The sequence below is a fragment of the Perna viridis genome, chromosome 14 (genome assembly GCF_037379345.1).
Source record: "Perna viridis isolate PV_CMFRI_1.1 ecotype Kerala chromosome 14, ASM3737934v1, whole genome shotgun sequence".
Taxonomy (NCBI): domain Eukaryota; kingdom Metazoa; phylum Mollusca; class Bivalvia; order Mytilida; family Mytilidae; genus Perna; species Perna viridis.
This window is the reverse complement of record NC_142458.1, coordinates 24,421,085-24,442,453: the sequence shown is the minus strand read 5'-3', so window position 1 is coordinate 24,442,453 and position 21,369 is coordinate 24,421,085. Positions and strand designations below refer to the sequence as shown.

The 21,369-nt window shown below is 33.6% G+C and overlaps 1 protein-coding gene across 1 annotated transcript; it reads left to right on the top strand.

Moving 5' to 3' along the window:
* Positions 1-6,373: 6,373 nt before the first annotated feature.
* On the top strand, positions 6,374-20,922 carry LOC148598727 (eosinophil peroxidase-like). Its single transcript, XM_088560914.1, has 12 exons — positions 6,374-6,544; positions 8,785-8,949; positions 9,348-9,518; positions 10,217-10,256; positions 11,452-11,555; positions 11,751-11,852; positions 13,018-13,098; positions 13,482-13,974; positions 15,384-15,587; positions 16,010-16,176; positions 19,266-19,374; positions 20,766-20,922. Exons 1-12 carry the CDS (start codon positions 6,478-6,480, stop codon positions 20,866-20,868), a joined length of 1,806 nt encoding a protein of 601 aa, XP_088417040.1. The 5' UTR covers positions 6,374-6,477; the 3' UTR covers positions 20,869-20,922.
* The last annotated feature ends 447 nt before the right edge of the window (positions 20,923-21,369 follow it).

Sequence of the window (21,369 nt, the reverse complement as noted above, 5' to 3'; positions counted from 1 at the left end):
TGTGCGTTATACACGTGCGGAAAGTTAACCAAAGTTCCAAATGTAAAATGTTCGAAAGTTTTTTTAGAATTACAATCATAAATCTTTGAAAGACCCCGTTAGTTTTGGAGGGAAAGGATTATTCGATCACAAGAACGTCCATTTTCATATGTGGACGGGTAACATTAAGAAATGCTTGCTTCCCATTTCACCAATATATCTAAGTTGTTTCTTGGCGTATTTTAATAAAACCAACTTTTTTGGAAAGAACAGTTTGTGCTGCAGACGATGTCATAATTTTTCAGGACATAATGATAAGATCAAAGAGTATTACAATATCACAAATGTCTCCCGTTTGATGTGGACATTGTAAAAATGGAAAGAAACCGATTTGAAGACAAAATTTTAGATATTTTTTTTTTAAAGTTATGCTGACAGCTTTATTTTTAATCGGGACTTTTATTAACTATATTGACAATTTATTAAATAACCCCAATGAAAATATATATAAAATGTTCAATCAGTCTTTTTGTTAACGTCAATTTTAAAAATAATTAAAAAAGTATTGAAAAGTTACGATACTACATTAAATTATTACAACTGTGGACGTAATGAATGAAAAAAAATACGATTTTAGCGAATCTGATAAAATAATGAAAGAAATGTTGAAAAGAAAACAGGAAAAAGAAAGCCCCCCCCCCCCTTTCGCGCGCACTCCTGTCTGTTCATATGCAATGATTTCCTAGTGAAATCGGGATCAGCGTGCCTGCATCAAAGTATTTTGAAAGAGTAGACACGCGCTTGCACATTTGGTAGTGAAATATTGTTAAATCAACGTATTCATGATCGTCTAATTACCTCTTGACAATTATTTTAGCTATAAGATATAATAAGCTGTACAAACATTGCAAAAATATTTATAAAAAATTTTTTTTCAAATCGGACGAAAAAACAAAACAAAAAAATGCTGGCCTGGCTTTCTGGCACAAGCACTTGTTTTGGGAATCACCAGTTACCCTTCAGTAGATGTTATAACATTGCTTGATGTCTTCACATCCTTTCCGCCACAGCACATACATTTTTGCAACAGAGCCAATATATTCGGCAACTGTTTTAGACATTGTGTCATTTGAATGGCCAGGCATTTTCTCAAACCAACTTATTCTCTTCTTGTATTGCTTATCCCTTTTCAGGGATGCGTAATAACGCTTAAGCACAAATAAATTAGAAACGTCTGGTTGAGGTTCTAAAGAAATAAATTCTTTTTATTATTTCTTCGCAATAAAGGCATTCTTTTTGACACATGAATGAAGAGTGCCGTCAACTTTTCGTACATAATTTGTAGTTTTGGTGGATGTTGTTTTGGAAACCCATGTTCCACAATCATCCCATTCCCATTCTAAAGGTTTGTGTTTATTCGTCACATCTTTATCTCGACCATTATTTAAGCTATGCACACCCCTGAATACATAATTCTTGACATCAACACCACGTGTACACTTCACTATATAGAGAAAGGTGATCCTGTATTGTACGTGCAGAGATGACAAAAAAATTTCTAGTCATAACAATATTCTTAAAAACGATGAAAACTGCATTTTCCTGCAATTCATTTTGATGGTGTGTTTTTTTTTCATTTTTGTTATTTTTGACTATTATATCATATGATTTCACATGTGCATGTCTCCAAAAACATGAACACACGCAGAGAACACACTTAATTACGGTAGGGGCGGATGCATGTAGAATTTTATAGAAAGAAAAAGGGATTTATAATGGTGGACCAGGGTGAGGCTTAATCTGCTGAATACATTTTTGCAAACGTTTGGCACAATTAAAATTAAACTTTTTTTTTTTTTCAGCGGAGTCCATTTGAATTATAATGAATGTGAACACTCTGGTTTAGAACAACATGACAAAACATGAAATCAGTTCTGATTTGGATCGAGGGCGTGGGTATGGCTAGCTCTATGGTTATAAATTTTCAGCCAGCTTTGAAATGTGTTGATACAACATTTATACATGAAGAATGAAGTAATATGGCGGCACATCAACAATTCTGGAATTAATAGTATTTGACATGGAGAACGACAGTCGGGTAAACATCGATAGAAATTTAATATTCGACAAGCATAACATAACAAATCCAAGTCAACAAGGCAAACCAAATTGTTGGTATATAAATGTACATATAGAGTGTTTGGAGCCCCTACAAAAGTAAAGAAATTGACTGAATTGAGAATGTACAACGAAAAGCAATCATGCATGCTATTGTGTGAATTAAATCATGAAAAATACTCACTTCGTGATCCTCACCGGTAATCCTGTCAGGATTTTTTTTGGGGGTCCCCCCTTACCTAAAACTCTGAGCCATGCCCGCATGTCTTGACTATCTAATTGATACATTTTCTAAAACGCTCGATCGGCAAACAGAGGGGTGTGTGTGTGTGTGTGTGTGTGTTAAAAAATGAGCATGCAAATGGTAACTTGAAACATCCCCTCCCCCTTTAACACATTTCTTGATCGAAATCCCACCCCGTTGATTTCCTTCTTTACCTCACTTACTTAGCTTTCACCTGTTATCTAAGAGTAATCAAGGGAACCAAGGTTATAACAGTAATCTTTTGGGAATTTTGAAAAATTACACATATCACAGTAACACAGTTATAATAACCTGCCAATATACAAATATAATTATGTATTAACATTTTTATGACATGCAATTTTTACCAACCAACATATTAAGACTATGCACTGGCTTTTTAGCATAATGTTTACAATAAATTGATTAGAAAATGAAATATTTGACCTAGCAAAAACCATTACATGCTGCCTTTATATGTTGTAAATATTTAAATTCGTGCCGTAGGGTTACCCCAGCAAACACACAACGTTTTGCCGACGTCGGGTATTGGTCGTGAGAAAGTAATATCGTGAAAATACGTCGTCACAACCAAAATTTTGTGGACATATTTCTATTAAATAACCTTATAACGTTGAGACAACATAATCTTAATAACATAAAGACTAACCAATGTATTGATATACGTGATTTAATGAATAAAGCTAATGCACTTTATCTTTTCACTAATGATTTATCCACTTTACCTAAACATGCATTATGATTAACTGCTGGTATCTTACTTCTTTAATTGGGAAAAACTGTTGTACATCAATACAAATCTGTGTCAGTCAAACAATAGATGCAAAATATACACAAAATGAACCAAAATCATGTTCATTATTTTATGACGATGAAACAACTTTATTACCAATATGACGATGTGATGACGTTCTGTGGATGGTCGTATTTACGTGCTCTGGATCGACTCTACAAAATTACGTTGAGATAACATATATGGTAGTATTGCGTTGCCACGACGTAAAGTGTTTCCCCCGTTCCAAGCCGAATACACATATCTTCAATAATTTTCGACAATGTACCTATATTGTTTTTATCCTGTTATATTAATAGTTTTGTGCGTGCGTACATCTTTAAAATAAAATTTTAAAATGCATATCCCCTGAGGAGCCCCGATCGTTAAACCCGAAGAAAAAAATTAATACGCATGGCACATGACTCAGTAAACATTGAAATTCAATCCGCACCATAAAATCCGTCAAAGCTGTTTGAAGAAAATAAGCAATGTATCAAAATTTATTTAATTCCAAGAGACAAATAAGTATAATGAACAATATATACAAATATTTCGAATGTTATAAAGTCGATTTTAAGAACATTAAAGTTTTGAATTTCGCGAGGAAGGTGGAAGCTGACTTGTTTCTGTTTGGTATATGGCAGTAGAGTGCAGGGGTGAAATTTGTGCACTAGTTTCTTTGAGATTTGAAATACTTGTTTGAGATTTTTTAAGAAGAGGAGACAGTTGTATGGGCAGATCTATAATGTATTTTTCCTCTGATTCATTATCTTGGGGTTTAGGCAGTAATAAATCCAAGACCGTAACAGTCTCTTGGTCATTTGTCTCTTCAAGAGTTTTATCATATTGTAATGCTTCGATTTCTTTAAGTGGGGACCAGTTTATGTTAAATTGTGACGGACACTCTGGCTCCGAGTCCGACATGACTGAAATGACAGGGGAAGTCGTGTGCGAACTGATAATGAATCAAATCTGAACGAGATTTGGGATTTGCCATATATATGACGGTGAAAAAAATACAAACAAAATCATTATTTGGTTTACATAAAATCTCTTATTTCATTCAGGTGAAAACGAAACAAAACAGCAAAAAAAAAAGATTAACCGGATACGCAATCGCAATTTGTTTATATCGTATCTATGGTAGCGGCCATGCTTAATGTACGGATACAGCAAAAAAATAAAAAATAACCGTATACATTTATTCGTTTAACAAATAACCTCATTGCAGGATAAATGGTAATATTGCGATGCCACGACGTAAAGTATTACGTTGTGACAACGCCCTCCCAACGTCGGATTGTTTGCTGGGACTGCCTTCGAAGTTTTAATACACAATATTGTCGAGATATCTTTAACTCGGATCTTTGATCCACCAGTGCAAATACAAATGTTCTCAGCATTGATTGGTGGCAAATTCATACTGCCCATTTGTTTAAAAAATACTGAAATAACGAAAAGCAATGAAAGCGGAAGGTTTAGTGCACTATAAAACCCTGGTTTAACCTTCCTTTCACTTTGAAATACCTGTACCAAATCAGGACTAATGAAGCGTGTGCCCCCATATAGTATTTCTTAAAAGTTAAGTTTTTACTGTGGGATCTTTATTTGAAAAAAAGTAGAATTTTAATATGAACTAAAACATTATCGGATAATTTTGTTATATACTAAACGTGGACAATTGTCGAACAACACTAATTGAAGTGATCGGTCATTTGACAACACATTCAAGTACTGTATTTTGTTTTGTTGCTTTTTTAGTAACAGATGCGCGACAAAACAATGGCGACTTGACGGAAAGGAAAAAACACAATTCAGATATGATAAAATTAATAGTTTCTTCCGATTGTTATACAGCTACTTCAGATTTAATAACTAATTATAATTTTGGATTGTTAATTGTAAGAATCAGGCAAAATAGGAAAAACATAAACATGCATGTCAAAACCCCACCGATCTAACAACATAATCTCACTCCAGGGTATTTTCTCTACTTGAAAAGGCTATTATTTAATCCCTGCATGACTGGCTTTACTCAGAATTTTTTTCATTAGAATGTTGGAAAAATTGTAACGAAATTAAAACTCAATTTACCAACATGATATGGAAAATATTGTCTTTTTTCCTTGATTCTGATAGTGCAAATACATTTGTAGTCAAATTAAACTTTCAAAATGTTGAGGTCTGTCATACTATGTTTCACCCACTGTCTGATTCTTACAGAGACTGACACTTAAATATTAAGTACAATTAGGTTAAATCAGAAGAAGATGGCGGCCATAAGCGACTTGTATAAAAATACCTTTACGATAATGGTCTTTTTTTGCAATCTATTTGATAACTACTAAGCATTCATTTAACTACAAATCCATGAATATTCTATTTACGCATAGAAACGTGTACTTTGGAAAAAAACAAACTTAAGTTGCACACATCTCTCATTTATATGAATCAAATCAAGTAAGATAACTTTCACAGAGTGTCAGTTTCATACACAATCAAGGAATATAACTTTCATTGAGCGTCAGTTTCATACAGAATCAAGTGAGATAACTTTCATAGAGTGTCAATTTCATACGCAATCAAGTGAGATTACTTTCATTAAGTGTCAGTTTTATACACAATCAAGAGAGATCACTTTCATTGAGTGTCAGTTTCATGCACAATCAAGTGAGATAACTTTCATTGAGTGTCAGTTTCACACACAATCAAGTGAGATACGTAAACTTTCAGTGAGTGTCAGTTTAATACACAATTAAGTAAGATAACCTTCATTGAGTGTCAGCTTCATACACAATTAAGTGAGATAACTTTCAGTGAGTGTCAGTTTCATACACAATTAATTTATCTCTGTTTAATTAAAACTACAACAACCGAATGATAAACCTCGCTGGTTATACGGCTTATAACTGTTTCTAGGTTAGGAATAGACTAAAACACGAGAAGGAAGAAAAAAAACTTGCTATTGAATGTTTTCAAAGAGACTGCATCAACACGTGTATCTGATTTTAGGGACGGCCTCAAATATATTTTAGAAAGATCCAATTCTACACATCATATGCAATATGATATATGAAGTTCGTATAATTTAATATTTTTACATTTTAGTACACGAAGCGCCTACAAGGAGTTCGTTTGACAACAGGTGCAAAAAATAAATTACTCGATACATGCAAATGCCATGTTAATTAAAATATGCGTATAAATTAATTTGAACTAGATACAAAAATTATGAAAAATAATAGGTTAAACAGTGGTTATACAGATGTATAAATAATAAAACTGAGGATTTTAAGTCAGTTCTGTTGCCAATGGTATAGCGTTTTAATTAAATGGACTTATGAAAAGGATGATGAAATATGAATTTCTCCCCATTTGTATCATCTATATTACCTTTTTAATATGTGGTAAGTCTTTACATTTGTGCAAGTATCGATACTTTCATTTTAGTTTTAAAGGATAATTATATACACTCTGGCATAGGTTTGATAAACAATCTCAATTTTTTTTAAATCCTCTTTTAGGAAACCTTTAATATGCGATTCTAAACGAAAACAGGCCTTGGACAATTTTCGTGCTATTTTTGTAACCTTTGCGTTGTTTTGAAAATAACAAGTGATATGGCTTAAACAACTATGATGTATGAAAGAATAATTTAAAAATAAACAAAATATGTTCCCAAGTCAACTGTTACTGTAAATTGATCAGTTTTTTTAGGCCTTATTGCTACATAAACTGTAGACTTTGAACATCTACATTTTTTGATTAGCAGTTTTTGAATGTCTTTTCGTTACGGTTACTTCTTTTTCTCACTCGCCATATGCGTTAATGTGTTCTCCTTCAGAAAAGTGCAGTGCATTTTGCTAAAACTGTATAGAGAAATATGTCTTAACTAAACCCATTTTGGACTTTGAAATTGGTTTGCTTAAGACAGAGTTCAATTCACAAAGGTTCAAAATACATTAATGTAATAGGCTTTAAAATTGTCTGGTTTAGTCAGGTTTTGGGATTATGCAGGGTTCGTTTTATACAGGTTGTTTCCAATGTGTATGTATATTTTAATACAATAACCTTTGAAGCCCATAAATGTATTTATACTTAAAAGACATTTAACGTTAAGCATATCAATATGACCAACACAGTAACCTTTCACTTAGAAATTATTTCATGTGAGCGATATTATACCTTTTTGACTAATTAGTCCAATAGGCATATTGGCCCAGGGTAATACGGATTTTAACCAGGCCAATATGATGTATTGGACGGGTAAAAATCGTATTATAGACGTCGGCTAAATCACGTATTGGCGCACTTTTGTATATTGTATTGTACTGGAATTGTTTATCATAATTAGGATAAAACTCTATTGTTAGTCAATAAAACATTGGCAAAACAATGTTCTTTGTTGTCTATGTCTGTTTTCCATGTCTTGCCTTTGTCCCTGGATTGCGTTCTTTTGATTGCCGCTATAACCTTGATTACTTTTGAAAAGGTAAACAAGAGACAAGACAGTGTCACTGTCTGTCTGGTCCTGTACTTCTAAGATTTAAGTGCGTGTCGTTCATTCCTCATATTTGTATTAATGCAATTTCACCATATGTTTAGCATTCAGAGATGGTTTAGGCTGTCACAATGCAAGTCGAAAATTGTTGAATGCCTTGGGTTAGTAATAAATACATTGCTGTAAGTTCGATTGATCTTTCAAAGCATTTCGCTTACATACGTATACCCATGATTTCATCAATAAATCTTGTGTCCTTTTTGACTACTGGCCGGTAGGATTTTGTGCTGCCTGTTTCAATTGCAATACAACGCCTTTATTTATTAGTTACAGTAATGGAAGCGGGAGAAATAATGTTTCCATAGAATTTATTTGTACTGAGTAAGAACCATTGCGTCTGTTTCCAACTTTGTGGATTTTGTCTTTATGTTGCCATTTGTTTAATGAACTTTCCGTCCTTTGATCATGTACAAATTAAGAAGCCCACGGCATATCCAATCTTTTTCTTTGCATTTTCTGATACAAATATACATAAAAAGTCTTGGCCATAAGTATCTTGACTATTTACAAAATCATGATATACGCTGCTCGTTGATTGATTTCACAAAATCTCAGTTTTGTAGTCCCTTGTTTTTCTTATCAACACGTTCATTTCTCTTTTTTATATTAATAACAATGGCTAGCTTATCCTCTACCGTCTACCCTGTACTTAGTTCGAGTTGCTCATTTACTTTTGTTAGCATGTATGCATTATTTTATGTTCTTTGTTGTGTGTGTCTGTTTTCCATGTCTAGCCTTTGTCCCTGTGTTATGTTCTTTTGATTTCCGCTAGATTCTTGGCTCCTTTGATGACTCATTCATATGGGGTTACATGTAGAATTTGATTAATGACTACTTTACTGTTGTTGTAGGTACTATGTGATTACTTTACAAAACGCTTTATAATTATTTGATCATCTAGAGCTTTATGTAATTACTAAGGAAGTACATGTAATGGATGATTATGTGATTATAACAATTGATTCATGGGCAAATGGTTATGATCCTCTCCATAAGTGACTTCTTGTTTCCGTTTGATTTACGTTCAAAATTAAATGATTAGTCCAATTATGTAAACTGTACATATATTCTGCGATTATATTCTAGTACACTGTTGGCACCATCGCAGGTGTGGACAATATATAAATGAAAAATACCGAACTATAAACGGACACTGTAACAACTTGAATCATCCGGAATGGGGACAGACCGGAACACCTCAAACAAGATTTAAGGACAAACGTGGTCGGCCAATGGTGGAGTTTGATGATGGTAAAGTATATATCGTAGTTGAATATCAAATATTTTATAGTGACATAATACTATCGAAAACCATCTTAAAGTATTATTTTTCGTTTTATGTTTTATTTCTCCGCAGATGTTCTGAAAGGAGAGACAGACGATACTAAGCACTCTTTAAAAGATCTCAATTAGTTCACATTGTAGAAAGACTGAAGAAGATCCACGTAGTTAAAAGATAAAACCTATAAAAAAGCACGCCCCATCCTTTGCACGTCAAATCAAGGTACTCATGCTCTGAGTCAATTGATATTGAATGAGAAACGTACATAATACGGCTTCACCACATAGTATTACAAGAAACTGTATGTAAATTTTTAGTGACAAAGTTCGTAGAAAATCTCTTAGTGGTTTTGCTTTTTAAAATTCAGATTGTAACGTGCCTCGAGGATATCATCAACTTCCAAATCCGAGAATAATAAGCAATCAACTTAGTAATGCACACGGCCACGACATATTCGATTACAAAAGGACAGCACAACATATGGCTTGGGGTCAATTTCTGTCACATGACATTGTTTTAACACCCATGGTTTCTGCAGGTAAATTACAAAACGATAGCAAATGTACAGACGTGTAAACATGTCTCGTAGTGGCTATACAGCTTGTACAAGGCCGAAGCTTTTATGTAGGAATAAAACGTAAAAGTTTGTACTAATTTTATTTTATTTTCTATGCGTCGAACAATTACTTTTAATGCACGTGCGCATGTCATGTTTACAAGTTAAATGATTAGCTATATCCATTTAGAATATAACGCTCTTATTTTCATTGTATAAAATGAAGTTACAGATATAAAACCCACACAACGAGAGGTTCCACAATGTGCATTACAAGGAATGAATAATGTTTATTTTAACAGTATATTTTGGTAACGTTGAACATTTTAAAATGTTTATTCATTTATTTCTTTTTTTGTAATGCTCTGCATCTGTTACGATCCATCGCCATGTTAGTCTGATTGTAGACCAATATTTCCTGTACTAAATGTTGAACAAAAGTACTACTAGTATATCCCAATTGAATAATACACATTCATGAAACTTACATACTGCAATCAAATTGGAATATCTTACAAATCCTTTTAAATCCAATCCGTTAAAAAAACAAAAAAGTACAAGAACCAGCCAAATTTATATTGGGTCGAAAAAAATGCAACACAGTAGTTTTTCTTAAACGTCAAGACTACATGTGAGGCAGTGGTTTTATTGGTTTCGCATTTTACTTCATGTTCTTGCAGACATTGACTGTTGCAATCGTAAAGACAAAAATAGCTCTAAGTAAGTTAAACTTTAGATTTTAATCATTGATATTTTAGCTTGACGTTTTATAACAATATTTTTTTTGTATTTTATTCATCCACATTAAAATGAATTTACAAATATGAAATAAACAGAATAAAATAAGCATACATCAAAAACAAACCAAACTGTACACCAATTAAAAGCAAAAGAAAACGACGAAACTATTTCAAAGAGTAATCAAGGGAACCAAAATTCTATCGGAAATCAAAAGAATGTAAAGGTCAGACTCTAAATATTAATAACATAAAAAAATTAAAATAATTATTGAATGTGGCGGCTTCTAATTCAGCAGCCCCGTGCAGGTCCAGATGTTAAAAGAATAGGCCTGCAGCAGCGCTAAGCTTGTCGTAAATGGCGACTAAATATTGCTCAGAAACCTAGCCGGGGGCTAGGCGCTCTGCCCACAGAGCAACTGGGATGTGTGTCCCAGGTGGTTGAATGGGGTAACCCTGGCGTGTTACATGCTGGGGTTGTCAGGCTTTAATACGGAAAACATAACAGCAAACCATAGTCGTGCACCGTGTTGGGAAAAATGCCACGTTCCTCGCACGTTAAAGAACCCTGATGTGGTATTCGATAGGAGTAGGAACCTTTGCGCTCCGCCACAGGAGGCTGCTAAATTGCCCGACCCTACCCACCTCCCCCTATGTCCAGTGGCAATCAAAATATAACGACCCTATCATCCTTGTGTCCCATCCCTATTTTTCATTTCATCATCATCATTTCATGTTCATTTTATCATCACTTTCACGTTCATCGCCTAAAAATAGCTGAAATATTGCTGCTCGGGCGTTAAGCCCCAATAATCAATCAATCAATCTAATTCAGCAAATTGATTAATTTCTTTGAAGTCTTACCATTTTCAAGAAATTGCGGTTTGCCAATGAGGAAATATATGTCCTATCTCACATAATTACCGGTAATACATGATTTTGTAGAACAATGAAAATGAGAACAATGTAGTATTTAACTGAAATTGGCCTTTCTTCGATTTTGAATTTAGAAAATCTAAAAGAAACTTGCATAAAAAGAAATACACTTAAAAAAAAATCAAAGGAACAGCAACAACAATAGAGTAGAGACAATACAATTTCATGATCTTTGATTACCAACATAGGCTGTTTATGTTTATATTCATAACAAGAAAGAATTTATCTGCCATCCTTTTCAGCATTGATGTATGTTTTCCCATGTCAGCCCCGGCTCATGACAGTCTTCCACATGGCTGCTTGAATTTTGTAAGATCAGCAAAAGCCCCAGACAACAGACACCGAGGTATGTGGTACTAGTATTCTTTATAACATAAAACTACCATTTTAGGTATCCAGGGATTTTACATTAGGAACATTTCCCATTTAGACAACAAAACTTTGTTGACAAAGTATAATGATCATGGTCCTTAAGGGAAATTCAATATTATCAACTGCTTAAATATCACAAAATGTAACCTTATATTGAACTATTTTGCAGGTTATCGTGAAAATATCAACAAAATTACCGCTTTCATAGATGCTTCACATGTTTATGGTTCTGACTCAGAAACAGAATCAAAAGTTAGAGTTAATAAACATTGTGAGTATTACCGCATATATATGTGCATAGGTGTTATGATTTACTTGACAAACTTGTTGATTTGTTACAGTCCTTGATTCGGATGAAACCATTGTCGATATGTATTTGAAGCATGGAGAAAGCAGAAACGGAAATGTATTTGAAGTTGTAGTTCAATTGTATTTTTATATAAATGTTCAACATTAAAAGTTATTATGTTGAAAGGATAGAATAACGTTTATGTTTTGCTTTTCATACTTTTATTTTAAATAATAAAAATGAAGTGTAGACAAACAAAAAATCGTAATTGGGTTGAAGCTGTATGTACGTAAATGATATAAAACAAACAGTATCTTTAAAAAAGACGCAGAATAGTTTTGTTCTTTTTACCTTTCATTTAGAAGTAATAAAACATGGGATGCAACTTCCATTTTCGATACTACTCAAAAACATACAGAATGCGCAGGGAAAAAGTGAATGAGATAATCATCATAACATGGTTTACAAATCATTTTAGTTTAATCAAATGCGTACAGATGTTTCTAGGTGCGCGATTTAGGCTCTGTAGCATTGAATTGAAAAAAAAAATCTTTACTTGAACCTGAACTGTCTTGGAAAGATTGAATCAAAGGGATTTAAATGCAAGGAGCTCTAAGTTGGGCTACGGGTTGCATCGGCTGACAGTGCAAGTGGTTCTGGTGTTTTATTGCTGGCTTATGCAATTGTGACATTTATTAAGTGTACAATATTCTAGGTTTTACATTCATCTTTTTCTTCCTTCTTCACTTTTATACCTGATCTGATAGTATTTGGCAGATGCTTTTTGAAAAAAAAATTACTTGTTTCTATGCACCGGTCAGTGTCCGCCATTGTTTTGAGGGAGAGTGTCTGACTCGCTGTTTAACTATTGAAAGTAGTGATTGTGGATCTCATGCGTACCCCAAGCAAATTATGAGTATAAAATGTTTATTGTCGGTATTTTGTCATTTTATTTTTTGCAATTGAAATACTTGTTCGTTCTGAACACCGATGGTACTAGAAATGCTTTACTGGCTCCTTTCAGTTCAAACACTTACTCTTATAAGTTTATTTGTTCGTGCATTCGAATGTGTGTGTGTGTGTGTGTGTGTGTGTCTTTGTTCTTTTTTCAAGGTGTTTCATTTCTTTTCTATAATTGTTTTTATAGACTTATTGAAGACTACTGCATGTAACTTGTTGCCGACAAAAGAAAAGGGATGTTTTAAAACGAATAAGTGTCCCTTTGGTGGTAAGTATAGTGATATTGAATGAAATATGGTAGCTCAAGCGATATAGCACATTTTTTTTGGACAGCTATCAATGATTTTGAAATATTCCCTTCGACATTTGTAGTTGACAGAAAACTCGAAAAATGAGGACGTCAGCGTTAAATGCATACAAAACCTATTACACAAATAAAAAAGACAGTGGAAGGCGGAGAAAAAAGTCCTACTACACAGTGAAGCATAAAAGCATCCAGTCATCAATTAAAGCTGTATATATCAGTAAAGTTCACGTTTTAACTAAAGTCTCAATAATACCATAAAACATGTCGAAACTAAATCTTAGATATTCCGAAAATGGAGAAGACATTTTTCACTTTTATGGACTCAAAAACTTTGTTAATTGTAGGAGATCCAAGGGCACAAGAAGTTCCAAATCTGACCCTTAATCATCATTGTTACCTTCGGGAGCATAACTACATATCGACCGAACTCCATAAAATAAATCCACACTGGAGCAACGAAAAAGTATTTCAAGAAACACGACGAATTATCATTGCCCAAATGCAACATATAACATATAACCATTTTCTTCCGCTGACGTTAGACTGGCACACAATGCGCAGATACGGTTTATATTCAAAGAAGCGAGGTTATGAGAACGTCTATGACGATACCGTCAATCCTAGCGTACGGAACGTATTCGGTGCAGCTGCCTTCCGTTATGGTCATTCTCAGATCGTGCCAGAACAGTCCGAACTTGAATCTGATTTTAAAACCAAAAAGGTTCATCTTTTAGAGGACCAATTTTTTGATCCTTCATTATATCAAGACAATTGTGGAAAGAAGAATGAAGGACTATCTAGATTTTTAGCGACATCAAAAGCTTGCAGAATTGACAGGTATATATTTTCAAAATCAAAATTTATTTACTTTGACATGTTTAAGTGTTTGCATATACACCACATTAGGAAAACTCTACTTTAATTCGCACAAAATTCCCGGGTTCTTAAATTTTCACCGCACAGACTTTCAAAAATTTCATGTTTAAATGTGTTGTTTGGGAAAATTTGATGACCAACTGCACAATTTACCAAAAAGTATCTATTAAATCACCGAATATCTATTATTGCAAAATCATACAATTCATTGATCAGTTATTGTAAAAAACATGCAAAACACTTTGCAAGATAACGTACCACTCGAACATACCATTGATGGCCTCACAAATGTTATTTTAAACCATGGCTTGAAATAATTTGAGTTTATTTTACATTAATCAGGCATAAATGAAAATGTTGTTTTGCTATACATATAAACACTTGCAGTGTAATATTCGTGATTCTGTTCATTTGTTTCCGTCTAAATTTCTCTAAGCCTTCAGCAAATGAATGTTTGACAGCCATACTTCTTTATCCATGTTTCATTAAACATGAATTAAGAGCATCGACATTATTTGCTTTAATTTGTCCCTCTTTTGGTCTCCAAAGAGTCAAACGAATACATTTACAATATTTTACAATATACATGTAGTCTTATTTGAGTCAAACGATGATGTCAGTACTGCTATTCAAAGACCTTGTACACCTAACCAGATCCAATGCACAATAGTTTAATATGATCATTTTAACTGTATGAAATAATGTCTTCGTTTTTATTTTATCTTGCTTACAAAATTTCCAATCACTAAACAACCAATAAACAAGGTCATGAACTTTAAACCATGCCCCTTTTAACCGGACTATTTTTTACCAATGACAAAATCTGTATGAAAAAAAGCGTGTATTGGAATAAATTAATACATGTATGAATTTACCAAATTATATAAAAAATAACTAACACCTGAATTAATTATCTTGTATAAAGAACTCTGGTTCGATTTCTGCATAACATATACACTTCGCGGTTTATTCTGTGTAAATCGAACCTAAGATCTGTATACAAGATAATATATTCAGACATTAGTTACATTCTTTAAGAACTATTTCATTGCTATTTGTTAGGACAAATTTTCATCGATATTAAAACTGCCTTAAGTTAAACTTTGTACTAGCTACCATTTAATTATCGGAACGAGGTTTGCTTTATTTTGATGAGTGGTCTTAAACACGTATAGATTTCAGAAATGACGTACGTAATTCGAAAGTGATTATTTGTACTTTAAAAGCAGTCACAGAGCGGGTTCTGGGAGGTAGTCAATATTCCGATTGTTGGATACATGAACCTAAACAACAGGACAGTTCTTCAACATATAACAAATAACTTTGACCTTTCTTGACCTCTTCTCCTATGTAATCAAAATCTTTTCTAGTACTGTAGTAGAGGGAATCAGAAGTAAGCTTTTCTTTAAAAACAAACCACCTGGAGCAGATCTATATGCAACAAACATTAACCGAGGAAGGGACCAAGGTATTCCGGGCTTCAACAAATGGCGCCGTTTTTGTGGTCTAAAACCATTCAGACGATTTCGTCAGTTCGGATATCCTGCTGAACGCAAACTAAGAAAACTTTATAGGTATGCTCCATGTTTAATATTTTGATTATACAAATATCAGTTAATAAAATCATGTACATGTTTCTGAAGGTACAGCCAAACTAAGGCTCCCATGTTAAAATTAGAGCTCGATAAGTAACTGGTCACCAGTTAAATCGGTAATCCCGAATACCATACCTTCACAGGTATGCATTGTATAAATATGCTCCCTAAAACCAAACGATCAACATATAAGTAAAGGTAAGACTCGATTACGAATCCAAATAAAACAAAAATACTCCATCATAAATTTAGGTGTAATTTTTCCCTTTTCTATGTTTATTAATAATTAGAAATTTTGATGTTATTCGAATCCTCTCATACATACATGTATGAGTCCATATTTATAATTGAACAGTTGAATTTGAATTAAAGTTTAAGCAAGCCTATTTTCCGTGTTTCAGGAGTATCGAAGACGTCGACTTGTTTGTCGGAGGCCTTCTAGAATGTGGTAATCGTGGATCTGTTGGACCAACCTTTTCATGTTTAATAGCAAAACAATTCGCATCGCTGAAAGAGGGAGATCGATATTGGTACGAAACAAATGATTACCACATCGCATTTACTGAAGGTAACACAATATAACAAAAAACCCTCCACCCTCATTCCTACAAAAATCAAATTAATATCAGCAACAAATAAAAGCAATCAAAAAGCTCCAGAGACATAAAAACACATTTTTTTCTAGCCGACCTGACATAATAACGATTGATAGATCAAACGTTTAAAACTTATGTTTTTCACCATTCCAAACTCCTCAGTTGTTTTACTTTCACGAATAATAACCGCTCACCAGGTTCCTAATTGTATCTGTTTCCAATCTAAAGCTTATTTATGTGTCATTTGCGACCAAAAAAATAAAAGAACGAACTGCCAAATTAAAAAAAATTAAAACTAAAGCAATAATGCGGATAAATTGAAGCTTTACTGATATATAGAATTTATATTACAATATCACAGCAAGCCGCTAGGATGATTAAAAAAAAAAAAAAAAAAAAAAAAAAAAAACGAATTTACTAGATCTAGTCTTCCTTGTCATTTCGTTATTTTTTCGATCAGTATAATTTTCAGAAAAGAGAGACAATGATTGTGAATACCTGTGACGTATAAAATTTTATCGACAGTAACAAAGATCTTGAACATTGTGTTATAGACATACATTGTGTGTTGATCTTGAATACTGAATTATAAAACTAAAAATATTTACGAACACTATTATAAGAAAGTATACAAAATAAGAAGAACTTAATGTTTTTTTGTTAATTCCGTGTGGGTGTAAAACACGGAGTTTTTTTTATCCAAAATCCCTCCCGCTTCACTCTCTGTAGATCACTCCAGATCGTGTTTTGTTCCACAATGAAGATTTTCGTTTTGTTAAAATCATCGAGGCAGTGGTTAGGTAATCCGAAGTGTTGACTCACTGGGAGTAAAGGCTTTTTTGTTAGATTGCTCCTGTGTCCGTTCAAGCGCTTGTGAAAAAGGCTGTTTAGATTCACCAACATATTGAAGGCCACAGATGGGACAGTGGAGCAAATACATTACATTAGCACTCTTGCAGTGCACGTTGCAAAACATTGCAGCGTTTCCCCGTGACTGTGCTGGTGAATGATGACGAGTGGTGCATTTGGTTGCAACATTCACAACTTTTGTCACCACAGGAGCGACTTTCACCGGAGTCAAGTTGGGCTTAGATATTTCAGCCCTCACAAGCAGACTACGCAAACTGTCTGGCTGTCTGAAAGCAATCATAGGTGGTTCGGGAAAGACTTTGGATAATGTTGAGTTTCTCTCGACAGAGGCCCTGTGCTCACGAATGGTGTTGTGGCTGTTTTTAAAGCAGGGGTGATATGTTAGAACTCAAGGGTTTTTTTTACATTTTTCCTTGCCTTGTATTGTAACAGACTACTAATTGGGATATTATTAATTTTTTTGGAACCCTTCTTTGATGGGCTTGTATCTATATCCCCTTCTTCTTAAATTGTGCTTCAGTTGACCTAGACGTTTTTTAAGGATTCATCATTTGAACAAATGCGTCTTAGCCTAAGAGCTGGACTGAATGGTATACTCTTAGTCAGGTGAGATGGATGACAACTCTTAGATATTGATGTGTGTCAGTGTGTCAGCTGCCCCCCTCCCCCCGATAAGGTGCTGGAGGTATCGAGGAATGAGATGTTAATAGCAGATGTTTCGTGAGTGAACTTAATTGAAAGATGTTGATTGTTGGCACGAGCGATAAAATTGTTTAGTTCTTCTTCGTCATGTGTCCACTTCATATCCACGTCGTCAATTTAAACTTGAAAACAAGAAACAGAAATGATCTGCTTACAAACGTAACATAAAATTAAAATAAAAACTGAAGATGAGGAGGGGTAATCAATGGAACCAAAAATCTAGAGGAAATCGGAAGAATGTAATCCAGGGACGAAGGGCAGACACGGAAAACAGACAAAGAACATAAAGTAACTGAAATAATACATACAAAGTAACAAAAGTAAATGAACTGGGACTCCACAAAAAGCTGCAACGGCAGGGTTAGCGTCCTATGTTTTTTATGGTGCAGATAGATACACCATAACAATCCACGAGTTAATGATGACAACCATAAAACTTCTGTAGTGATGACGTCAATCTTGTAGCAACATAACTCTGTTCCAGAAGTCTAATTGTAAGACGTCTAGCGGATACAAAAATCTCCATAGTTACCTAGTTACCGCAAGCTCTGGCATAACGTATGAGTTGTGATATGAAAACTCCAAACACAGGCACTGAAGGGATATTGCCACAGATGATAGGAAAGTTGGCAATTCTAATTGGAAGGTCATAACGTTTGTCGTAAAGTTTGATCAATAGTTCTCCTATTGAAGTGAAGTTCAAGATATCAGGCTGAATTGTTCAAAGACAATAAGTCATCTATATAGCGCAAACTGAGATTAAAGGATCTAGCTAAACGATATTCTTTCTTTCGGATCAGATCAACTATAAAGTCATCCTAATAAGAGTAAAGGAAATGGTCACAATTTGTTCGCATGGGAATGCCAACCGTTTGTTGAAAAAAAAACGCGTCCACTACACTGGAAAACAAGACATAAAAAATAAAAGCGCTAGCATACTTAACTGCTAAAAAGCTAAAACCCGCCCCAACCTCAACCCCCCCCCTCTACGCCACCCCCACCCCCCCCCCAAAAAAAAAAAAAAAAAAAAAAAAAACAACAAAAAAAAACGGGAGTGACAGCAGTTAAAAGTTTTTGCAGTTTCGAAAACCATATATTTAAACAATTGTATCTTAAGTCCATGTATACGTGTTTATGAAATTTTAGCGTGTATTTGTATTTCATATTTTTGTAAATAAGGTGGTTCACATTCGCCCATTGGGATGAAATAGAAGATTTTTAAAAATACTTACAGAACATGCCAATACAAAATACCCCACCTGATGAATTACTTCCTCATTCACATTGTATGAAAATGGAATACCCTCCCCTTTTCATTCTGTATGAAAATGAAGTACATTTCCCCTTCTTACGGTACAAAATGGTACATTGTTTCTAGTACATATATTTGTTTAAGTTCCATCCGTTCAAAAGCGATTCATTTTGTGCTCGATTACTTCTAGTTCAGTGCGCATTGTTGCCGTTAGCTTAATATACATCTTTATTTCAGACCAACTTAATTCGATAAAATCGAACACATTACTGTCAAAAATTTGGTGCAGGAATTTTGGCTTGAAGAAAATTCAAAAAGATATTTTCACCACTCCCTCAAATAGAAAGTAAGTATATATTTACATATAACAGAATGTACTATCATATAAATAAGTAAGACGCACGTGTATGTATTTTAATATATGAAGGTTCGATCCTTCTTAGAAACGAGCAAAACCTACAAATCGGGTTCGGAATCCAAAGGTAAAACTGTTTGTTAAATATGGTAATTTTTCAAAACCAAAGTAAGACGTACAGCTGTATAGAATAAACTTTTAAATATATAAACTGTCATTAATTATATAGATAGATAGATTTGGACATGGTTGTTCAGCAATTACTTGCTTATCATATTGTATAATTTTTTACCATTGATGGCTGAAAAAAAATCAATTCGCAGTAGTTTGTAAAGGATAATCTTGACAAGGTTGTCTTAACCAAATGCGTTAATCTTCTCACATGCCAGAAAAAGTCAGCTGGGTGTCCGCCAGTCCGCCCATAATTTTATTGTTGCCAATTTTCGTCTGCAACAACTTATTATAGCCACTTGACATTTTCTCCGAAGATTTAAATAACATTTGTTTTTGATTCTCTTTTTTGCAGTTTTGAAAACGAATGATATTTAGTATAACATAGCGTTTTAATAAATTGTACAAAAATTAAATTATAGCAAAATTAGTACACTGCAAAAATAAATATCTTAACATTATTGAATTTCCGACTAAATTTGAAGCATAAGGTAGGTATTGTTTTCTAATGTTTTTGATATTTCTTTGTTGTTGACCCCGATAATACGTTTTGAAGATCTATCAGATTTGTCATTGAACAAGATGTTAAGTAAAGCAAAAATTTGATTCATTGTTGCAAAAATACATATTTTTATTTTTTTTATACTTTGATTATAATCTTACGATAAACAGAAATTAACATTTTGCTTTTCATAAAAAATAAAGGAAAAATGATAATTAAAAATTCAGGAAGATAATTCTGTACATGACACTTAAATAGAGGATGTTGGATTTTCAATGGGGAATGTCTCATAAGAGGAGGCAGATTGAAATTAACAACCTATAAAGCAACTTTATGGAAATTAAAAATGTATAGCCTCCAAAATCTATTACGTAAATCTTCAAGCCGAATCGAGAATGGTGACGATAAAACAAAAACAAAAAACAAAAACAAAACAAAAACAAAAACAAAAAACTAAAATCAAAAACAATCTTCAATATATTACGAATTTTGATATGCTGCATGTATTTTATATTTGTGACAATCTGGCGGAGATTAACTTAATGTTGAGCACGAGTTTACGTATTTAACTGCATAGTAAATTGTGCCACGCTGCCGGATATTGTTTAATGAAAACTACTCAAGATTGTCACTCTTTTAGCTGCATCACAAATCGTGAAGACCAAATGAATATTGGTTATATCAATGAAAATTATTTTTCATTTTTCAGCCGCATCGTTAATTGTGACGACCTGCCGGATATTGATTTATCGCTTTGGAAAGAAACAGAATCAAAATATCACTACTACATGAACAAGTTTTGGACTAAATAAAATAAAGAAGTTTTTTTTTAGTAGATAAATAAAGAAAATATAAGTTCTTTTCAATGTGTAATTGTTCACTACACTCCCTTTACAAAACAAGTCTTGACACTCCTGTTTCTGATCCCACCTCGTCATTATACAGACTTGTTGCCATCATTTTGGATATTGGTTTTCGCAGACTCTTTAAACCAGTTTGTGTGAAAAGTCAAGATGAAGAAAAACGATCATTTCTTCCACTACCGTTTGTCAACAAAGGTATAGATGCAATTAATTTGGCTAACATCCTCCATCACAAAAACGTTACCAACAAAATTCCCACATATTTCAAAGACAAATCCATACAAATTATTTCATATTCCTATACTTCACCCATTGCATTCAAAATTCTCAATTATAAAAGGCTATTGCAGAACCTCGAGATTGAGGACTTCAAGGCTAAACCACCTGACTGTTCTTGCAAAACCTCTCCATTCAAATATGGTCCTTCTGGTGACGTCGTTACGGGAGATT

Excerpts from the sequence above, each read along its gene's own strand:
- LOC148598727 (XM_088560914.1), top strand. The coding sequence starts at position 6,478 with ATGAAAAGGATGATGAAATATGAATTTCTCCCCATTTGTATCATCTAT. Across the intron at positions 8,950-9,347 it reads AATGGTGGAGTTTGATGATG|ATTGTAACGTGCCTCGAGGA; the intron begins GTAAAGTATATA and ends TTTAAAATTCAG. Across the intron at positions 15,588-16,009 it reads AAACTAAGAAAACTTTATAG|GAGTATCGAAGACGTCGACT; the intron begins GTATGCTCCATG and ends TCCGTGTTTCAG.